This window comes from Trichomycterus rosablanca, chromosome 25, assembly GCF_030014385.1.
Source record: "Trichomycterus rosablanca isolate fTriRos1 chromosome 25, fTriRos1.hap1, whole genome shotgun sequence".
Classification (NCBI taxonomy): domain Eukaryota; kingdom Metazoa; phylum Chordata; class Actinopteri; order Siluriformes; family Trichomycteridae; genus Trichomycterus; species Trichomycterus rosablanca.
This window is the reverse complement of record NC_086012.1, coordinates 6,406,825-6,428,682: the sequence shown is the minus strand read 5'-3', so window position 1 is coordinate 6,428,682 and position 21,858 is coordinate 6,406,825. Positions and strand designations below refer to the sequence as shown.

The following is a 21,858-nucleotide window of genomic DNA, read 5'->3' as shown; positions in this document are numbered from 1 at the left end:
AAAATACAATACATTTACATTTTCATCATTTTAACAGACGCTTTTATCCAAAGCGACTTACAATTATGACTAGAAATGGGACGATCGATCGGCTACGAATCGGTATCGGCCGATTTTTAATCAAAATATGCGATCGGCGATATTTCCTAAAAGTAGCCGATCCGATCGTGTGATATATAAAGACCATGTTAAGTTAACAGCTCAGTGGATTGATCCAGACTTTGAGCTACGAAGCACCAACCATCAACAATCGTACAGAAACCACAGTGAAAGCTCTTACGATGTAATTTAGCTGATTGTAATATTTACTTTAAAAAGATAATTCAACCCGGTCACATCTGAGTCGATTCTATCAGCACGTTATATAAACTCCTGGTTCACTTTGGTAAATCGTAAGTGGTTCTTACTTGTGATGTAAATGAGAACAGAAACGTTACAGAGCCAATCCGAGGCAAAAGTTTATTAATTACCAAATTCGTTAGTTCAGGATCATCTGCTGAACTTTTAGCTCCTTAGACGGAACGAGTCTGACTCTGTTACAGATCTGTGGTAATAGCAGTTTAATTAAGCTTTTTAATGTAAGAGAGTCACACAGAATGTTCTGTAGTAGCTGGTGTTTATTTAAAACGACGACATTTAATTAATAACAGTAAACACGAAAAGATAACCGAGAAGAGAAACTTACGCTTCACATAAAAACGAATCAATTCATGAATCAATTAATCACTTATAGCGATACTGTGAACAAAGCGTGTCTTCTAAAGGCACAGACACACACACACGCGCGCGCTGCTCCGGTTTATCTTTACTGTGAGGCTCTTTTTAAGTTTATTTACTGCTAATCCCCCCGATCGGAATCGGCTATCGGCCGATGTCCCTGAAAGGAGATCGGAATCGGTGCCAAAAACCCTGATCGGTCCATCTCTAATTATGACTGAACATGATTTTGAGCAATTGAGGGTTAAGGGCCTTGCTCAGGGACCCAACAGTGGCAACTTGGTGGTGGCGGGGCTTGAATCAGTACCTTAACCACTGAGCTACCACTGGCCCTAATAAATAAGCAAATCACAGATTCCATTTTATTTCTTCCACTTTTATTTTACTGACAAAAGTATTTTAAAAAATAATTTTTGATTCATGTAAGAAGTTGGGTCAGTGGTCAAGTTACACTATTTTTAAACATTCTATAATTAGCCGGTGGATTGGTAACAGGTATGATGATTGGGTTCTTTAAAAATCTGTGATTTTGAAGCCAAGTCGAGTGGCATAAAGTCAAAGTGAAGAACTGCTGGAGAGCATGCCAAGGCAAAAAGTCAGGGTTAATACACCACATATTTGATTGTTCCTAAGTTAGATCATTATTAAAATGTTTTTTGGTTATTTTGACCAGCTGTAATGTTCTGCAAATAAAAGATATAAATCAGGGGTGTCACTCATTTTCACAGAGGGCCACATCTGCAGTATGATGGTCCTCAAAGGGCCGATTGTAACGTATCCTGCTGTGATTGCAGTCTGCCTTTTAAGTCTTGGGCAATTTGTTTGTTTTTTTTGGAGGCAAAATTCTGTGTGTGGTGTCAAAATGCCAAATTTATACTGTTTATTTATAATGATTGTACTCTTTTACCACAGACACGGCCGCATAACACAAGAGACGTACCGGTTTTTCTTCTTTTTTTTTTGTACATTTTTTTTTTTTAATTATCTATTTTTTCCCACTTTTTTCCCCCAACTTTTATCCCCATTCTAATCGTGTCAAATTACCCTGATTGTGTCCTATACTGATTCGACCCCTTTTTGCCGCTGACTGAGGACGCCACTCAACTGACTTGCGCCCCCTCCGACACGCAATCAGTACAGCCTGCATTGAGAGACACCGCGCACGGAGGGTCACACCCCCCTCAATGTTATTCCTCAGCCCTGTGCAGGCGCCGTCAGTCAACCAGCAGGGGCCGCAGTCGTACCAGTTATGAGGACCTATGCTCCGACTCTACCCCTAAGCCCCTGAACAACAGCCAAACGTTGTTCATACTGCCGCCCAACACAGTCGGAAAGGTAGAGCTGAGTTTCGATACGATGCATCTAGAAACCCAACTCTGGTGCGCTAGCGTACTTTACCGCTGCGCCACCTGAGCGGCCCGGTTTTTCTTCTTGAATCACGAACTTGTATTCACTTTCCCATCTTTCATTAAATTTCCTCCTTCTTGTACATTTTAAGATTTTTTGTAAATATTTCTCAACATCACTTGTTGGAAAACCACCTCAGTTAAACGCTGATGTGGAAACACTGCCATCTAGTGGCGGGATGCAGTCACTTGGCGGCTCACAAAAGTCATGCATTATGGGAGATGCAGTTCATGATCTTGCTGCTCTAAAACACTACACGTTTCATTTTTTTTTGTTCATTTGCTGATTTATTTAACTAATAACTTTAACTTTGTTTAAAGCAAAATCTAGTACAGTAGTAGCTCCGATTGCACCTTTACACCTTTTATAGTGCAGGGTTTTTCATCCCCCTTCCAAAAAATCTATGGTTTTTAACAGTCACAAACATAAAATAAACTTGTGCACGGACGCCCACTTGTGGAGGCTTTAAGTTACATCTTGTAAACCACAGTGGGACCCAAATTCCACCATTTATATTAATAAAGTTTTGTCTTTCGTTTTGATGTATTGTTTGTGTTGCTTGGTTCACAGTAAAATCATGGACAAAATGTGGGTCACTTGAAAAGAAGTTGAAAAAAAACTGCTATAGGGTGTTGATCAAAATGATCAGAAATTCACAGCTTTAATGTATAGCATTTTATGTCTGCCTGCAGGCAGCAGCAACAGTACGCTCAGGCTCTGGCTCAGCAAAAAGCTGCACTTAGTTCAGCTGCACCACCAACACAACAACAGCAGCAACTCAGCCTCATCCTTCAACAAGCGCTGAAGCTCAGGTAAGCCAACTGCACTTTCTACACTAAGTTCCTTAGGTCGTTATCATAGTCTTTTTTTGTCTTATATCAAATACAACCTTTTGTTACTGAAGATCTCAGGAACAGCAGCAGAACCTCTTGCCACCGGTGACACGGTCCATGTCGGTTCCAGATTCTGCCTCCATTTGGGACATACAGAACCCCTCTACACAGGCATCATGTACCCCCAACATTCAGCCAGCTGCATCCAGCAGTATGTTAATATCATATTTCTTAAGAATATCTTATATTGTGCTAGAATATTTTATTCAATGTCTGTTTTTAAAGTCACAGCTTTATCTAAAAAAAAAAAAAAGCCCATACAGTACAAGACTAAATTGCAGTGTTCCACAGTAATCACCAATGATCTTTAAACGATAACTAATAATTATTGTTAGAGGTTATTAAAGGGACCGTTCCAGTAGGATGTTTTGGAGACACGATTAGAGAGACGAGATTGACATGGTCTGGGCACGTGTAGAGGCGGGATGAGGGTTAGATTGGTATTGGTAGAATGGAGATGTGGAGTTAAAAAAGGGCCAATAACATTAAAACCACCTCCTTGTTTCTACACTCACTGTCCATTTTATCGGCTTTACTTACCATATAGAAGCACTTTGTAGTTCTACAATTACTGACTGTGGTCCATCTGTTTATCTACATACCTTTTTACCCTGCATTCACCCTGTTCATCAATGGTCAGGACCCCACAGGACCAACACAGAGCAGGTATTATTTAAATGGTGGATCATTCTCAGCACTGCAGTGACACTGACACGGTGGTGGTGTGTTAGTGTGTGTCGTGCTGGTATGAGTGTAGGTGGACCAACTGTTGCTGCTGTTTGAGTCGGTCATCAGTGGTCACAGGACGCTGCCCACGGGGTGATTGTTGGCTGGATATTTTTGGTTGGTGGACTATTCAGTCCAGCAGTCACATTAAGGTGTTTAAAAACTCCATCACGCTGTGTCCTATCCACTCATATCAGCACAACACACACTAACACACCACCACCATGTCAGTGTCACTGCAGTGCTGAGAATGACCCACGACCCAAATAATACCTACTCTGTAGTGGTCCTGGGAGAATTTTAATGTTATGGCTGATCTGTGTATGTCCCCAAACCCCCAGACAACTGCCAGTGTGGTAGTGCTTGTGACTATATTGGCCAGAGTTTGTGGGTAACAATATTGGATTTGAAACACAAGAGAATGGCTGAAAGCAGGGACAGCCAAGTTAAGATTAGGGCTAGGTTCTAAAGTCTTGATTTCTGCTCTGTTGTTGGCTCATCAGTTGACCAGCCTGCCTTGAAACGTTTCTCTAGTTTGATCATCCAGTTTGTGCCAGCTTCACATGATAACATTGATTAGCTTTACATGAGTCTTGTATTATCACTTGCATAATGGCAATTAGTAGCTGGTTGCCCTTTTTGACACAGGTCGGTTCTTTAAAACAGGCGTTTATTGCATGATCACTTAATGCTTTAAAGTATCCATGCCTCCATCATGCCATTTGTAAGAAATGTAGAAAGAGAGATAGATAGATAGATAGAGAGATAGAGATAGAGATAGAGAGAGAGAGAGAGAGAGAGAGAGAGAGAGATAGAGAGAGATAGAGAGATAAATAGATAGATATAGAAATATAGATAGATATATATATAGAGAGAGAGAAAGATAGAAAGATAGATAGATAGATAGATATAGAAAGATAGATAGATAGATATAGAAATAGATAGATATATATAGAGAGAGAAAGATAGAAAGATAGATAGATAGATATAGAAAGATAGATAGATAGATATAGAAATATAGAAAGATAGATAGATAGATAGATAGATAGATAGATAGAAATAGAAATATATATATATATATATATATATATATAGAGAGAGAGAGAGAGATAGAAATATATATATAGAGAGAGAAAGATAGAAAGATAGATAGATAGATATAGAAAGATAGATATAGAAATATAGAAAGATAGATAGATAGATAGATAGATAGATAGATATAGAAAGATAGATAGATAGATAGATAGATAGATATAGAAAGATAGAGATAGTTAGATAGTTAGATAGATAGATAGATAGATAGATAGATAGATAGATAGATAGATATAGAAAGATATAGTTAGATAGATAGATAGATAGATATAGAGATAGATAGATAGATAGATAGATAGATAGATAGATAGATAGATAGATAGATATAGAAAGATAGATAGATAGATATAGAAAGATAGATAGATAGATATAGTTAGATAGATAGATAGATATAGAAAGATAGATAGATAGATATAGAAAGATAGATAGATAGATATAGTTAGATAGATAGATAGATATAGAGATAGATAGATATATAGAAATATAGATAGATAGAGATAGATAGAGAGAGAGAGAGATAGATAGATTAGAGAATTTGTTACACAAACTGTAACATGAATATGACTGAATTTAACACAAACTGTTGCTATGTATGTGACATAAACCAATTAATCAGTTAATTAACACAGCCCGACACCTTGATTAACCTTAACTAGCATAAATTACTCAACCATAACTGTCCATAGGTGGAGGTGGCGCAAGTAATTTATGGTTAAAGTTAATCAAGGTGTCGGGAGTGAGCAAATGGCATAGGGTGTAGGGACGGATCCAACTAATAAGGCGCAGCCCTGAGCGTGATACATTTTCTTTTCATTCTTACCAATCAGCATGCCAGGCAAACGTGCTTCACGTGCCAGCTTTGGCACGCGTGCCATAGGTTGCTGACCCCTGACCTACACTAATAATAATAAACTTCTTGAGAACATTCGACAGCCTTCAACCTATGTGAACAACAGCCAGAGATTTTGTCTCCTTGTAACCCTAACACAAGAACTTTTACATATATAGAAACATATGTATCTGAACTTGCATTTAACAAATTATTTATTTATTACGTAAGATTAAAAAAACATGTATTAATCAGTAATGAGTCATGCACATCACCTACAGTTTGTGTTGAGCTTTAGAACTGATAGATAAATAACCCACAGGTTTTTGAATATGTACGGAGTTGCTAATACACTGACTCATTTAATTTATTTGATAAGAAATCAGAAATTAGGTTTAAAATAGGGCTGCCACTAACGACTATTTTTCTATCGATTAATCTAAATGATTAATTTTCCTCCAAAAATTTTAAATCAGAATCTCATTTAAGCTTCACATTCTCCATATACAGTAAGTGCTCCATATTAAACAAAGTGCACCATGTGTTCATGGCATTCCGTACACAAAGCAAAGGTATTCCAAGATCTCCGCGATTAAGAAGCTTAATGAAACAATACAGACGTGCAACATCATGCTAGTGCTGCTGTGGTACCATGAAAGCTTTGCACAGTGTACGAACCACCTTTTTGTTTTGTGCCAGTTTTAAGTATTCCCAAACTATTGATGATTTGGGTCTGGGAAAACTTTTCAATCGGCCTCTGACTGCTACAGACGACATTTTTTAAGACTGCGCTTAATGCCGCCAATCAGTGACCCGACCAAATACGACTTAGGTCATGTACGCAGCAAGTAGTGCTAAAGGGGAAATCATATGAATGCTTGTATGAATGGAAACGTTGTAGAAATTAAAAAGGATCATTTATAAACATAGTTTTAAAAACGATGCATCGATCTAAGATATTGACGTCGACTAGGTCGACCAGTCGCGGCAGCCCTAGTTTACAAAGACAAGTTGATCAATGTTTTTGAAAAATAAAAACATTGCATGAATGTAGCCGCAGAGGCAGCAGACTGGAAGCTCAGTTCTACATAGACTACTACGTTTGTGTAATACTCGAGTTTCACACCTTTATTCTTGGTTTTATATCTTCTATAGTCAGCAGAACGAATTAGTCAATGTTTATTTTCCGGTAAGCTGATGCAACCAACTTCAAAGAAAGTTTTAGGAGCAGACTTGAATGCGTGTGGCATCTTCGAGTCTTGCATCTCACTTTTTCTGTATGCATTTTCACACCTTTTACAACCAAACCAAAACAAGTTGTGAACATGCTGTCACAGGAAACCAACTCATTTTAATGCTAGACTTTTGAACAGGAAACCCAATTCTTACTCCTTATGTAGTGTCATTCAAAGTGCAGAAGCTTCGAATCAGTCCACAGGAAATGTAATATTAGAATAATGAGGCATTGCAAATATACCAGACCTAAATATAAATACCAGACCTAAAATTAAACCAGGGATATACACCGGTTTTCAGCCAGAACATCAAAACCACCACCTTGTTTCTACACTCACTGTCCATCCAATCAGCACTTTATAGTTCTAAAATTACTGACTGTAGTCCATCTGTTTCTATACATACTTATTAGCCTGCTTTCACCCTGTTCTTCAATGGTCAGGACCACCACAGAGCAGGTATTATTTGGGTGGTGGATCATTCTCATCACTGCAGTGACACTGACATGGTGGTGGTGTCAGACACAGCAGCGCTGATGGAGTTTTTAAAACACCTTACTGTCACTGCTGGACTGAGAATAGTCCACCAACCAAAAATATCCAGGCAACAGCGCCCTGTGGGCAGCGTCCTATGACCAACCCAAACAGCAGCAATAGATGAGCGATCGTCTCTGACTTTACATCTACAAGGTGGATCAACTAGGTAGGAGTGTCTAATAGAGTGGACAGTGAGTGGACACTGTATTAAAAAACTCCAGCAGTGCTGCTGTGTCTGATCCGCTCATACCAGCACAACACACACTAACACACCACCACCATGTCAGTGTCACTGCAGTGCTGAGAATGATCCACCACCCAAATAATACCTGCTCTGTGTTGGTCCTGACCATTGAAGAACAGGGTGAAAGCAGGCTAAAAAGATATGTAGAGAAATAGATGGGCTACAGTCAGTAATTGTAGAACTACAAAGTGCTTCTATATGGTAAGTGGAGCTGATCAAATGGACAGTAGTGTAGAAACAAGGAGGTGGTTTTAATGTTATGGCTGATCAGTATACAGACGGATCTACAGACGGGTTGAGTTGTGGATTACGTTGGGGTATAAGCCATTAGAAATCTATAATGATATTTATTTAGTACATGTATGTAGTTTAAAGGTGTAGTTGATGTCTGGACATTGTTGAATATGTGTTTGATGTTTCTAATGTTTCTTATATATTTGTACCCTTCAGCATGGGATGGATCCAGTGTATGGGATCTGCCCATAGATCCTGTGTCTCAGTCTTCTATTGAGCAGTTACAACTGGAGAAGGCAAAGGCGGCAAAGGTAGGTCAAGTCTTAACTGCTTTGCTTCATGGTGACATTTGACCATTTGAGGGGAAATAAACCTTTTCTCGCCATAAGTACAATGCAGACAAACTCGCCTTATTTATACAGACAGAAAAAACAAGCTCCAGTCAATCATGAACAGTAATGCCACATTAATTACATTACATTTGCTTTTCTCCTGAAGTTGGCAAGCCGTAGCCTAGTGGGTAAAGTACTGGACTAGTTCAGAAAGTCACTGGTTCAAGCTCCAACACTGCCAGGTTGCTTCTGTTGGGCCCTTAAGCAAGACCTTTAACACTTAATTACTCAAACTGTATACTGTAACTGTACTGTAAGTCACTTTGGATAAAGGCACCTGCTAAATGCCTAAAATGTACATTCATTATGCCACAATTAATTCTAGTTGCCTATTACATTTAATTTAGTATATACACATTGATCAGCCATAACATTAAAACCACCTTCTTGTTTCTACACTCACTGTCCAATTTATCAGCTCCACTTACCATATAGGAGCACTTTGTAGTTCTACAATTACTGACTGTAGTCCATCTGTTTCTCTGCATGCTTTGTTAGCCCCCTTTCATGCTGTTCTTCAATGGTCAGGACCCCCACAGAGCAGGTATTATTTAGGTGGTGAATCATTCTCAGCACTGCAGTGACAATGACATGGTGGTGGTGTGTTAGTGTGTGTTGTGCTGGTAAAAGTGGATCAGACACAGCAGCGCTGCTGGAGTTTTTAAATACAGTGTCCACTCTTAGACACTCCTACCTAGTTGGTCCACCTTGTAGGTGTAATGTCAGAGATGATCGCTCGTCTGTTTATTGCTGTTGGTCATCTTCTAGACCTTCACCAGAGGACCTTCACAGGATACTGCTTAGGGGGCGCTGTTGGCTGGATATATTTCTGGTTGGTGGACTATTCTGAGTCCAGCAGTGCCAGTGAGGTGTTTAAAAACTCCATCAGCGCTGCTGTGTCTGATCCACTCATACCAGCACAACACACACTAACACACCACCACCATGTCAGTGTCACTGCAGTGCTGAGAATGATCCACCACACAAATAATACCTGCTCTGTAGTGGTCCTGGGGGGGACCTGACCATTGAAGAACAGCATGAAAGGGGGCTAACAAAGCATGTAGAACTACAAAGTGCTTCTATATGGTAAGTGGAGCTGATAACATGGACACTGAGTGTAGAAACAAGGAGGTGGTTTTAATGTTATGGTTGATCGATGTGTATATAGCTTAAAATAAATTTAAAAAGTCAGCCTAGAAACTTTTTTTTTGGCTCTTTGGTTACAAAGAAGCTGAATCAGTGCATCCCTATGAGTCGTGTCATCATTTCAGTGACTCAGAAGGGATATCACTGTCACAGCTCAGAATATAATGCAAGTTTAACTATGAATGATTTGGAAGACTTCCTACACACTGTGACTCTTTGTTTTTGCTTCTTGCATAACCGTCGCCTGCTCATCTTTAGCTGGAGCTCCGAGCCAAAAGGGAAGAGGAGGAGCGGAAGCGTCTGGAGGAGGTCCTGCGGGCACAGCAGGAGGAGGAACAACGCAAACGTTTGGAAGAAGAGGAGCTGGCACGACGAAAACAGGTCAGTGAGTGCAGTATAACTGGGGCAGCATGATTATGCTGATACACTGATCAGTTATAACATTAAAACCACCTCCTTGTCTTTACACTCACTGTCCATTTTATCAGCTCCACTTACCATATAGAAGCATATTTACTTTTTAAATATCCTGAAAATCCAAAAGATGAAGGAAAGACAAGTCCCTATGTCCTTAAGTATGTAAAAAAAATATTAATAATATATCAAAATAGCTTATGGTTACCTGAAAATTGACCCTCTTGTTTCTTGCTCAGGTTGATTCGAGAGGCGTCATCACACCCACCTTTTTTCATATCAAATAAGCAAGGTGGGTCAGTGAGTAGCACTGCCGCCTAGGGCTGGGCGATTTTCACCAATAATTTGGTTAATTCGAATGAACGTTTTCACCCGATGTTAGAAATGTGACAATACTTTATATTTTAATGAAAATACCAACATGTCACAAGGCAGAAACTGACCAGACGCTCGCGGAATATAAATCAAATAAAGTTAGGGCGAAAACAGTGTACAAAACCAGAGGATAAACTACAATAGAAAATGGAAGACAACAAGGATTATACACGGTAACGGTTAGATTAAAAAATAAGGACCGCAAACGACGCAAAACGAGACACAAACAGAAGAGTTTAATTAGGAGTGAATCAAACACAGCCGAACTGAATCAAAACTGAATCAAAACATTGGCTGACCGGGACATTGTTAGAAGCAGACTGTGCCCCCTTCATCCACCCCCCAATCACAAGAGGACAAAATCAAAGCTGGGCAGAGTGATTACTTGATGCCCCCCAGTGTAGATACTGATACAGACTCACTCAGTGGTGGAAACAGTAAACAGGCTCGTGTTCCTTTTAAGAAACCTGTAAAGAACTTTTTGTAGTTTTGCACTTTTCCTAATGTAAGGAGGTTCTGCTGCACATTATTTAAAATAAGACTTTTGTGAGCTATTCTTATAAAGGATATAGCTAATTCAGATTTTTATTTTGTTTTAATTATTGTGATATCGTTATTGTTATAAAGTTTGAGTCCCTTAAAAGGATAATTATAGGTGGTGCTGTTACTATTTTTGCACTTCTGCAGTCTTTTAAATTATAATGCAAAAAACAAAGAAATTTGAGTCTTATTTCAATTGCATTATACAAGAACAAAAGAAATCGTAATCGAGAATCGGTTATAATTTTAAAATAATCGAGATTTTTTTTTTTGCAAAATTGCCCAGCCCTACTGTCGCCTCACAGAAAAAAGGTCCTGATTATTCGATCCCCAGGTGGAGCGGTTCGAGTCCTTTCTGTTTGGAGTTTGCATGGTCTCTCCGTGTCTGCGTGGGTTTCCTCCCACAGTCCAAAGACGTGCAAGTGAGGTGAATTGGAGACACTAAATTGTCCACGATTGTGTTCGATATAACCTTGAGATCAGTGGCGATTTCTCTAAGACTGCAAGGGAAGCTCAGCTTCCCCTAAAATGTCAAAAATTAAATGGTCAACTATGTACAGTTGTGTTAACATTTCATTGACTACAAATGGGTTAGAACACGTTCATCTCGAAGACGAGTTCGTTCAGAATCAGCTACTTATCACAAATCGACTGACTCGAACTTCTCGTACATTCCCGGAGCATCAATGCATTTGCCCGCAGAAGCTGAGCGTCTCTTCACTTCAATGGGGCTGCATGGGAGGGTTTATTTAATTGCATCGAAACTCACCAGTCATTGGATAAATGCCACGATTTTGTCCCGCCCCCGGACGCTGAGCGTCTCTGGGGGTGAATGGAGCTGTGGGCGGGTCTGGACGCTGAGCTTCTGCAAGATGATTGGAGGATCAGTCGAAAGGCTGAATCCCGTTTTGATTGACAGCTATCACTGGGAGTTTTCAGTCAACATGACCAACAATGTGGAAGATGTAGGCTGAACTGGTTATGTAAGTAAAAGGCTCTCAGGACGGGTGTTGGGAACCTTTTGCTCAGTCTAACAGGTACAACACAGGCGACACCTGGAGCTTGAGGTGCCAGGTTGTGAACTGCATTTAATTATAAAGGTGTGGGCGCTTTGCAGGAGGAGGCACTTAGGCGACAACGTGAGCTGGAAGATTCTCAGCGGCGACAGAAGGAAGAAGAGGAGCGTGTGGCACGGGAGGAAGAGCTTCGCAGGTTAGAGGAGAACCGGAGAGAAGAGGAGGAGAGGAGGCAAAGGGAAGAATTACTTCAAAAACAGGTGACGTGCATAACCGCATACTTGAGTTTTGGTTATAACATCTTGTACAATACTTTTTTTATCTAGTATACAGTCCAAGCATTTGAGTCCCAACAATGGCAGTGGTGGGGTCTGTCCGAGCAACCTTCTGCTTACTAGTCCAGTACCTTAACCGCTAGGCCACAACTGCCCCAATAAACTGCCCCAATACAATTCACCAGTGATTACTTAGCACTGGAGTGCCAAGCTTGAGAATGATACGCAGTATTAACTGGCAGTATTGACGATACGTTCGCATGCAGTTTTGCATGAAATGGTTTTAGTGTAAAACCACAAATTCTGCAATGGTCTTCATTTGGAGAAGTGAAAACTTTTTTAAAAAGGCCAACGGGTTCTTGAAACAAATCAGAGGGCTCATAACATCTTATAAAAGAGCTGAAAAGCCACAATAAGTGATTACATGATTAGTAAATGTTGGGTTAGGTAAAGTGAATAACACTGATTATCTATGTTATTCATCATGGCACCTGTTAGTGGATGGGATGTATTAGGCAGCAAGTGAACATTTGTGCAAGGTTGATGGCTAGACGACTGGGTCAGAGCATCTCCAAAACTGCAGCTCTTGTGGGAACAGGGTCATGGGCGGCCAAGGCTCACTGATGCACGTGGGGAGCGAAGGCTGGCCCGTGTGGTCCGATCCAACAGACGAGCTACTGTAGCTCAAACTGCTGAAGAAGTTAATGCCGGTTCTGATAGAAAGGTGTTTTGTATGTGGCACAACACAATATTAGGAAGGTGGTCATAATGTTGTGCCTGATCAGTGTATAAATTCAGCTTTGTCCCTCTGTTTTACTGCGCAGTCCCCATGCCGTTTTCCTCACAATGCTGTGGTTCTAATTTGAAGTGGAATACAATGTTTGTTTAAACGACAAAGTCACAAGCAAAGCACAGTGTCCAATTGGATGCGCTTTGAAGAGGTCAGCGAACCGGGTCAAAGCTCAGTCAGATTGAACACTGAGTTCAGTGGTAAGCAGTAAAAACTGAGCATTGAAGCAGCAAACTGGGGCAGAGCTCGGTCAGATTGAACTTTGAGTTCAGTGGCAAGCGTTAAAAACCGAACATTGAAGCAGCACACCTGTAGCTGAATAGAGGTGGTGAATGCAGCTTTAAAAACTGACGAGTGATGCGGGTTTGAGTATCTTCCAGCCTGCACGTTTATGTCATGTCACTATGCAGTGGTTGGCTGCACAAACGGGTCAGCTTTCTTCAATGCCCTCTGTCTCTCGTCGCCTATAGCGGGCTAGCCCCTGATAATGCAATCCATGCCATCATGATGTCAATCCAGCTTATTTTTGGTCTTCCCAGTCATAACACTGACTTCAATGTTGTCATGTGACTGGCTCATGCCCAAAGTAGCGTAACTTGTGGGGTTAATGGGGTTCAATAGCTCCTCTTCTGTTCTGTGTCACAGTCCTCAATTCAATTACATGCAATTTGTGTTGTAGGAAGAGGAGCGCAGAAAGCAGGAGGAACTGGAGGCTCAGAGAAGGCGTGAGGAGGAGACGGCGGCGGCTCTGGCTCGACAACAGCAGGAGGAGCAGAAGAGGAAGGAGCAGGAACTCCAGAGGCAGCAGGAACTGCAAAGACAGCAGGAGTTACAAAGGCAGCAAGAAGTTCAGAAGCAGCTAGAGTCTCAGAAGCAGCTAGAGTCTCAGAAGCAGCTAGAGGCTCAGAAGCAGCAGGAGCTGCAAAGACAGAGGCAGCAGCAGCAGGAAGCCCTGCGTCGTCTTCAGCAGCAGCAGCAACAGCAGCAGCTGGCTCAGATGAAGGTAAATAGGAACTTGGTTGAGATGGTCCACCTACTCATGTATTGAGCAAATTTGTTGATACTGTTGATCTTTTTTGTAACTGTTTTCATTTATGCCTTCTTCTTTCAAGCTTCCATCTTCCTCCAAGTGGGGTCAGCAGTCTGCTTCGACCTCCTCCCTTTCCCAGACACAGAACACTCTGTCTCTTAGTGAGATCCAGAAACTGGAGGAGGAGAGGGAACGACAGGTCAGAGAGGAGGTAAGAAACACTGCTGTCCAATTCTGGTGCAATTACATCATAATAGAGAGAGGCGAATATCAAATATTGTTTCTGGACGGTCAACTGTCCTGAACATGCTGGTTGGACATAATCAGCTGTTCATTATAGTGGGTGATTTATGATCGAAACAGCCTAGGCTTTGGTAGGTGCACTTGTCAGTGCACGCCTAGTGCTGGTCCCAAGCCCAGATAACAATTGGAGGGTTTCGTCAGAAAGGGCATCTAGGAGGGTGCCTTCTAGCATGCACGATTGACTCCTAATGCCTGTAAGCTATTATTATAACTGATATAAGCCATTCAGCTATTATTATAACTGATATAAGCCATTCAGCTATTATAACTGATATAAGCCATTCGGCTATTATTATAACTGTAATAAGCCATTCAGCTATTATTATAACTGTAATAAGCCATTCAGCTATTTTAATAACTGGTATAAGCCATTTAGCTATTATTATAACTGTTATAAGTCAAGCCATTTAACTAGTATTATAACTGTTATAAGCCATTCAGCTATTATTACAACTGTTATAAGTCATTCAGCTATTAATATAACTGTAATAAGCCATTCAGCTATTATTATAACTGTTATAAGTCATTCAGCTATTAATATAACTGTAATAAGCCATTCAGCTATTATTATAACTTAAGTCATTCAGCTATTATTATAACTGTTATAAGTCATTCAGCTATTAATATAACTGTAATAAGCCATTCAGCTATTATTACAACTGTTATAAGTCATTCAGCTATTATTATAACTTATGTCATTCAGCTATTATTATAACTGCTATAAGCCATTCAGCTGTTATTATAACTGCTATAAGCCATTCAACTATTATTATAACTGTTATAAGCCATTCAGCTATTAATATAACTGTTATAAGTCATTCAGCTATTATAACTGTTATAAGCCATTCAGCTATTATTATAACTGTTATGTCATTCAGCTATTATTACAACTGTTATAAGTCATTCAGCTATTAATATAACTGTAATAAGCCATTCAGCTATTATTATAACTTATGTCATTCAGCTATTATTACAACTGTTATAAGTCATTCAGCTATTAATATAACTGTAATAAGCCATTCAGCTATTATTATAACTGCTATAAGCCATTCAGCTGTTATTATAACTGCTATAAGCCATTCAACTATTATTATAACTGTAATAAGCCATTCAACTATTATTATAACTGTTATAAGCCATTCAGCTATTACAATAACTGTTATAAGCCATTCAGCTATTATTAAAACTGTTATAAGCCATTCAGCTATTATTATAACTGTTATAAGCCATTCATTTACGTTTACATTTTTAGCATTTAGCAGACGCTTTTATCCAAAGCGACTTACATTATACAGTCTAAGCAATTGAGGGTTTAAGGGCCTTGCTCAAGGGCCCAACAGATGCAACCTGGCAGTGGTGGTGTTTGAACCAGCAACCTTCTGCTTACTAGTCCAGTACCTTAACCGCTAGGCTACAACTGTCCATTCAGCTATTATTATAACTGCTATAAGCCATTCAGCTATTATTATAACTGTTATGAGCCATTCAGCTATTATAATAACCCATGACCCAATAAATTGCTCTGTCAACTCAGAATTTTGTCTCATGTGTTAATATATCTCTCTTAATTGGTCTGGATTGTGTCTTTCTGTAGCAGAGGCGCCAGCAGCAGGAGCTCCAGAGGCAACAGCAGCAGCAACAGCAGCAGCAGCCCCAGACTAAGCTCCCAGGTTGGGGCAGTGTGGTCAAGCAGCCAGCAGCCACCAAATCCCTCCTGGAGATTCAGCAAGAGGAAGCACAGCAGATGAAGCAGAAAAAGGATCAGCAGCAGACCGTGGTCACGCCGCCAACCCGCACTCAAAACAGAGCTGTAAGTGCAGCACAGTAGCAATTCAGATGTTATTATAACTGTTCTAAGCCATTCAGCTAGTATTATAACTGTTATAAGCCATTCAGCTATTATTATCACTGTTATAAGCCAAGCCATTCAGCTAGTATTATAACTGTTATAAGCCATCCAGCTATTATTATAACTGCTATAAGCCATTCAGCTAGTATTATAACTGTTATAAGCCATTCAGCTAGTATTATAACTGTTATAAGCCATTCAGCTATTATTATCACTGTTATAAGCCATTCAGCTAGTATTATAACTGTTATAAGCCATTCAGCTATTATTATCACTGTTATAAGCCAAGCCATTCAGCTAGTATTATAACTGTTATAAGCCATCCAGCTATTATTATAACTGCTATAAGCCATTCAGCTAGTATTATAACTGCTATAAGCCATTCAGCTAGTATTATAACTGCTATAAGCCATTCAGCTATTATTATAACTGCTATAAGCCATTCGGCTAGTATTATAACTGTTATAAGCCATTCGGCTAGTATTATAACTGTTATAAGCCAAGCCATTCAGCTATTATTATAACTGCTATAAGCCATTCAGCTATTGTTATGACTTTTATAAGCCATTCAGCTAGTATTATAACTGTTATAAGCCATTCGGCTAGTATTATAACTGTTATAAGCCAAGCCATTCAGCTAGTATTATAACTGTTATAAGCCATTCAGCTATTATTATAACTGCTATAAGCCATTCAGCTATTGTTATGACTTTTATAAGCCATTCAGCTAGTATTATAACTGCTATAAGCCATTCGGCTAGTATTATAACTGTTATAAGCCATTCGGCTAGTATTATAACTGTTATAAGCCATTCAGCTAGTATTATAACTGTTATAAGCCATTCAGCTAGTATTATAACTGTTATAAGCCATTCAGCTAGTATTATAACTGTTATAAGCCAAGCCATTCAGCTATTATTATAACTGATATAAGCCATTCGGCTATTATTATAACTGCTATAAGCCATTCGGCTAGTATTATAACTGTTATAAGCCATTCGGCTAGTATTATAACCGTTATAAGCCATTCAGCTAGTATTATAACTGTTATAAGCCATTCAGCTAGTATTATAACTGTTATAAGCCATTCAGCTAGTATTATAACTGTTATAAGCCAAGCCATTCAGCTATTATTATAACTGATATAAGCCATTCAGCTATTATTATAACTGATATAAGCCATTCAGCTAGTATTATAACTGTTATAAGCCATTCAGCTAGTATTATAACTGTTATAAGCCATTCAGCTAGTATTATAACTGTTATAAGCCATATAGCTGGTATTATAACTGTTGAAAGCCATTCAACGTTTGAATAGATGAAAGCCATTCAACTATTGTAAATGTTATAAGACATTCAGCTATTATTATAACTGTTACAAGCCATTCAGCTGTTATTGTAACTGTTATAAGCTATTACTGTAACTATTATAAGCTATAATAGTTGGCTTTTAACCTGTCGCATGTCTGTATGTGCAGGCTTTGACCTCCTCAGTTTGGGGGCCAGTAAGTAACACTAGCTGTCAGTGGGGCTCTGACAGCAACAGCATTTGGGGAGACAATCAGAACTCGAACCTGGGCTTTTGGGACGACGCAGTAAAGGAAACGGTACAACCTCCAACCTCACACCAGAGCAACAAGCAGAAAAACAAGAGCAACATGAACCTCAGGTAAACATATTTCATTGATTTTTGATAACCGTATTCGGCACTGCATACAACAGCTTTCATGCTAACCCTCTGAGGCGCTTGCTAACCCTCTTCTGCTGGCAGTTTTGTGCATGTTGAGCCAATATTTCATCCAGAAAAGCTAATAAGTTGCTCATCTCTTCTGTCTCGTGTTCAGTAACAGTAATGCTGGAAAATCCAGTAAGAAGGTAGAAGAAGAGGCCAAACTGTTAAAGCTTTTCCAGGGAGCCAATAAATCCCAGGATGGATTTATGCAGTGGTGTGAGCAGATGCTGCATACACTCAACACTGCCAACAACCTTGACGGTAAGCTACTCATATCTACCTACTATGAATTTGTATTGTTTTGTAACAACTGTGTGTGTTTATGTTGTACATTGTATCTGTTAAGATCTTGGCAAGGTATTGTGCATATTCAGCAGAAATGAGAGCAGTATTTGTATGAGAGCAATGTTGTTTGTCTTATTTGTAGTAACTGGACTCAATATTTAATGTAACCATGGTGCTTGGGTGGCACAGCGGTCTATCACACTAGGCCACCACCTCTGAGATCCCAGTTTAAATCTCAGGGCTGCTATCGGGCATATGCACAGACACAATTGGCACCATGTCTAGGGGTATTCCTTCCTTGTGCTCGTGTTTTCCCACCGCAACGTAATCGTACCACATCTCTTGATGAGTTCGTTAACTTTCTTTTCATGATGTGCACCAAATGCATCACAACAAACCATGTGAGAACCTTATTGGTCAAATGTGTCTGAGGCGGTAGGCAGAAAAGGGGTCTGGTGTTTTAAAAGTGCACAATTATATGCTATTATACATAGAGCGATGGCAGAGATGGTATTTCTTCATAGCTGTGGTAATTATCTGGGCATTATAGGCTACACCGCATCAGCAAAATGGCACTACGAGATTATTATTATGAACCGGTGGCACACGAGACTGGCGGAGGACGCGGCAGGCATCCGCGATTGAGCCGTGGTCCACTAAGGGGAGGGGCGCGTGGCGGAAGCAGCGCTTGGCACACGCGACCGAGTGCTGTTCCACCAAGGGGAGGGGGGCGTGGTGTGAGGGGGGGCGCAAGTCGTGCTCGGCACACGAAGGGGGGCGCATGCCTAAAAAGGTTGAAAACCCCTGCCCTAGTTGACTAAATTCAGCCCCAGTTCCTTTGTCCTTTACAGAAAAACACTGTTCAATAGCAAAGTCAATAGCAAAAGCACAGACATTTTACTTATGGAGCTCATAACTGGTAGTTTCTCTCAAGGTTTCTTCCTGTAACTTTAAGGGAGTTCTCACTTTCCCTTTCCACTGCCGCCCTCGGCTTGCTCAACAGGTTTTTAGGTCCGTCGGTCCCGCATTCTGTTGCTTAGAGATGATGTCTATTGTAAAAAAGAACTAGCAGATCAGGCATAACAAATTTGACCATCTTCCTAATATTGTGTTGGTCCCCCTTTTGCAGCCCCATATGCAACAAACTGCGATGCACTGTGTATTCTGACACCTTTCTATCAGAACCAGCATTAACTTCTTCAGCAATCTGAGCTACAGTAGCTCGTCTGTTGGATCGGACCACACGGGTCAGTCTTCGCTCCCCACGTGCATCAATGAGCCTTGGTTGCCCATGACCCTGTCGCCGGTTTACCACTGTTCCTGCTTTTCCTGCTCCTAACATCAACTTTGAGGATAAAACGTTCACTTGCTGCCTAATATATCCCACCCACTAACAGGTGCCGTGATGAAGGGATAACCAGTGTTATTCAGGTCACCTGTCAGTGGTCATAATGTTATGCCCGGTCGGTGTACAAATAAACTTGACTTGACTTAATTGGAAGCTCTTGCGATAGGCCCTTAACCGTAAGTTGCTTTGAATACAAGAATCCGTTTAATTGTTTAAAAAAAAGTCAAGCCTGCCTTATACCTTATACCTTAAAAGAGCCTCATAGCAAGAAGATCCTGGGTTCGATTCCCAGGTGGAGCAGGCAGGGTCCTTTATGTGTGGAGTTTGCATGTTCTCCCCTCGTCTGTGTGAGTTTCGGTTTCCTCCTACAGTCCAAAGACATGCAAGTGAGATGAATTAGAAATACAAAATTGTCCATGACTGCGTTTGACATTAAAGACCAGTAGCTACCTGTCCTGTCATGAATGTAACCAAAGTGTGTAAAACATGATGTTAAAATCCTAATAAATAATTAAATCCTTCGAATTAAATGGTAATCATCAAAAGGTAATGAAGTATCTTCCTTTACACATTCCTTTATCTTTATTTCTTCAGTTCCTACGTTCGCGTCGTTCCTGAAGGAGGTAGACTCTCCGTACGAGGTGCACGACTATGTGCGAGCGTATCTAGGAGAGACGCCCCAGGCCAAGGACTTTGCCAGACAGTTCCTGGAGCGTCGTGCCAAACAGAACGACAACCAGCTAAAACCTCTGCAGGGCCAGCAGCAGAGTAATCAACAGGTGTGTGTGTGTGTGTGTGTGTGTGTGTGTGCAGACTTTTCAGAAGGTGTCAGTCCTTCAGTTTACTCACCCGAGTACTAGGACGAAACAAGTGCGATCAGCCATAACATTAAAACCACCTCCTTGTTTCTACACTCACTGTCCATTTCATCAGCTCCGCTTATCATATAGAAGCAGTTTGTAGTTCTACAATTACTGACTGTAGTCCATCTGTTTTTCTACATGCTTTGTTAGCCCACTTTCATGCTGTTCTTCAATGGTCAGGACCCCCACAGGACCACTACAGAGCAGGTATTATTTGTGTAGTGGATCATTCTCAGCACTGCAGTGACACTGACATGGTGGTGGTGTGTTAGTGTGTGTGGTGCTGGTATGAGTGGATAAGACACAGCAGTGCTGCTGGAGTTTTTAAACACCTCACTGTCCACCAACCAAAAATATCCAGCCAACAGCGCCACATGGGCAGCGTCCTGTGACCACTGATGAAGGTCTAGAAGATGACCAACTCAAACAGCAGCAATAGATGAGCGATCGTCTCTGACTTTACATCTACAAGGTGGACTAACTAGGTAGGAGTGTCTAATAGAGTGGACAGTGAATGGACATGGTATTTAAAAACTCCAGCAGCGCTGCTGTGTCTGATCCACTCATACCAGTACAATACACACTAACACACCACCACCATGATCCATCATCTAAATAATACCTGCTCTGTGGGGGTCCTGACCATTGAAGAACAGCATGAAAGGGGGCTAACAAAGCATGTAGAAAAACAGATAGACTACAGTCAGTAATTGTAGAACTACAGAGTGCTTTTATATGGTAAGTGGAGCTGATAAAATGGACAGTGAGTGTAGAAACAAGGAGGTGTTTTTAATGTTATGGCTGATCAGTGTAACTTTCGGAATTGAGGATAATAACGTCATCTCATGTATGTGACGTCACTTGTCCATTTCGTATGCGTATTGCAAGCTGATTTTCCAGCAAAATGTGTGGTTGGGGAACATGGTAACATTTGCGGAATTTAACATTGTGTCAACTGTGCGTGTCTGTGTACAATGGTTTCATAGGAGTCTGTGTGGGAAGTGAACCAGACCATTTCTCAACCGGTCCAAGTTTTCCAGTCCAATCACTCCTCCAAACAGCAGCAGCATCAACAGCAGCCACTGTTTGAAACGGTCACTTCTGGCAAGAAGAAGAAAAAACAGAAGATGGTAAGGGCCGACCCCAGTCTCTTAGGTGAGTAAAGCAAGTTTTATATGTGTGTTTGTGGTTTCCAGATGTGATGAATGTCTAAATAAAACACCAGTCTAGATACATATTCATTTTTTTTTTTCCAATTGCCACTTAAAATAAAAAATAAGTCCTATAAAGCACTATAAACAAGGCCCTACCTAATTTATGGTCTGTGAAACGAGCCGTTTCCAGTGTAATTAAGGTTTGTGTTCAGCAATTTAACATTTTTCATTTGCGTAACGTATGCAATATGAGGCGGTTCTAGCAGTCATAAGGTGAATTAAGTTGGTGTAACAGACTTTTCTGTGGTGTAGTGTGCTGACAATGTTTGATGTGTACATATTGAGTGCATTTCATCCCTTTGGGGATTTCATAATCAATGGAAAAGTGTGCTTCTCTACACACGTTATCATCTGTGCTGCACCTCAAAA

At 40.4% G+C, this 21,858-nt stretch overlaps 1 protein-coding gene across 1 annotated transcript in view; it reads left to right on the top strand.

The window, feature by feature from the left end:
• gigyf2 (GRB10 interacting GYF protein 2) overlaps positions 1-21,858 on the top strand; it is a 56,478-nt gene that overhangs the window by 32,766 nt on the left and 1,854 nt on the right. Inside the window, exons 17-28 of the mRNA XM_062987372.1 lie at positions 2,817-2,936; positions 3,029-3,168; positions 8,131-8,225; positions 9,714-9,836; positions 11,902-12,060; positions 13,545-13,868; positions 13,978-14,106; positions 15,793-16,008; positions 17,526-17,716; positions 17,892-18,040; positions 20,007-20,191; positions 21,262-21,430. Of these exons, the coding sequence (XP_062843442.1) occupies positions 2,817-2,936; positions 3,029-3,168; positions 8,131-8,225; positions 9,714-9,836; positions 11,902-12,060; positions 13,545-13,868; positions 13,978-14,106; positions 15,793-16,008; positions 17,526-17,716; positions 17,892-18,040; positions 20,007-20,191; positions 21,262-21,430 (2,000 nt within the window). The remainder of the gene's footprint in view (positions 1-2,816; positions 2,937-3,028; positions 3,169-8,130; positions 8,226-9,713; positions 9,837-11,901; positions 12,061-13,544; positions 13,869-13,977; positions 14,107-15,792; positions 16,009-17,525; positions 17,717-17,891; positions 18,041-20,006; positions 20,192-21,261; positions 21,431-21,858) is intronic.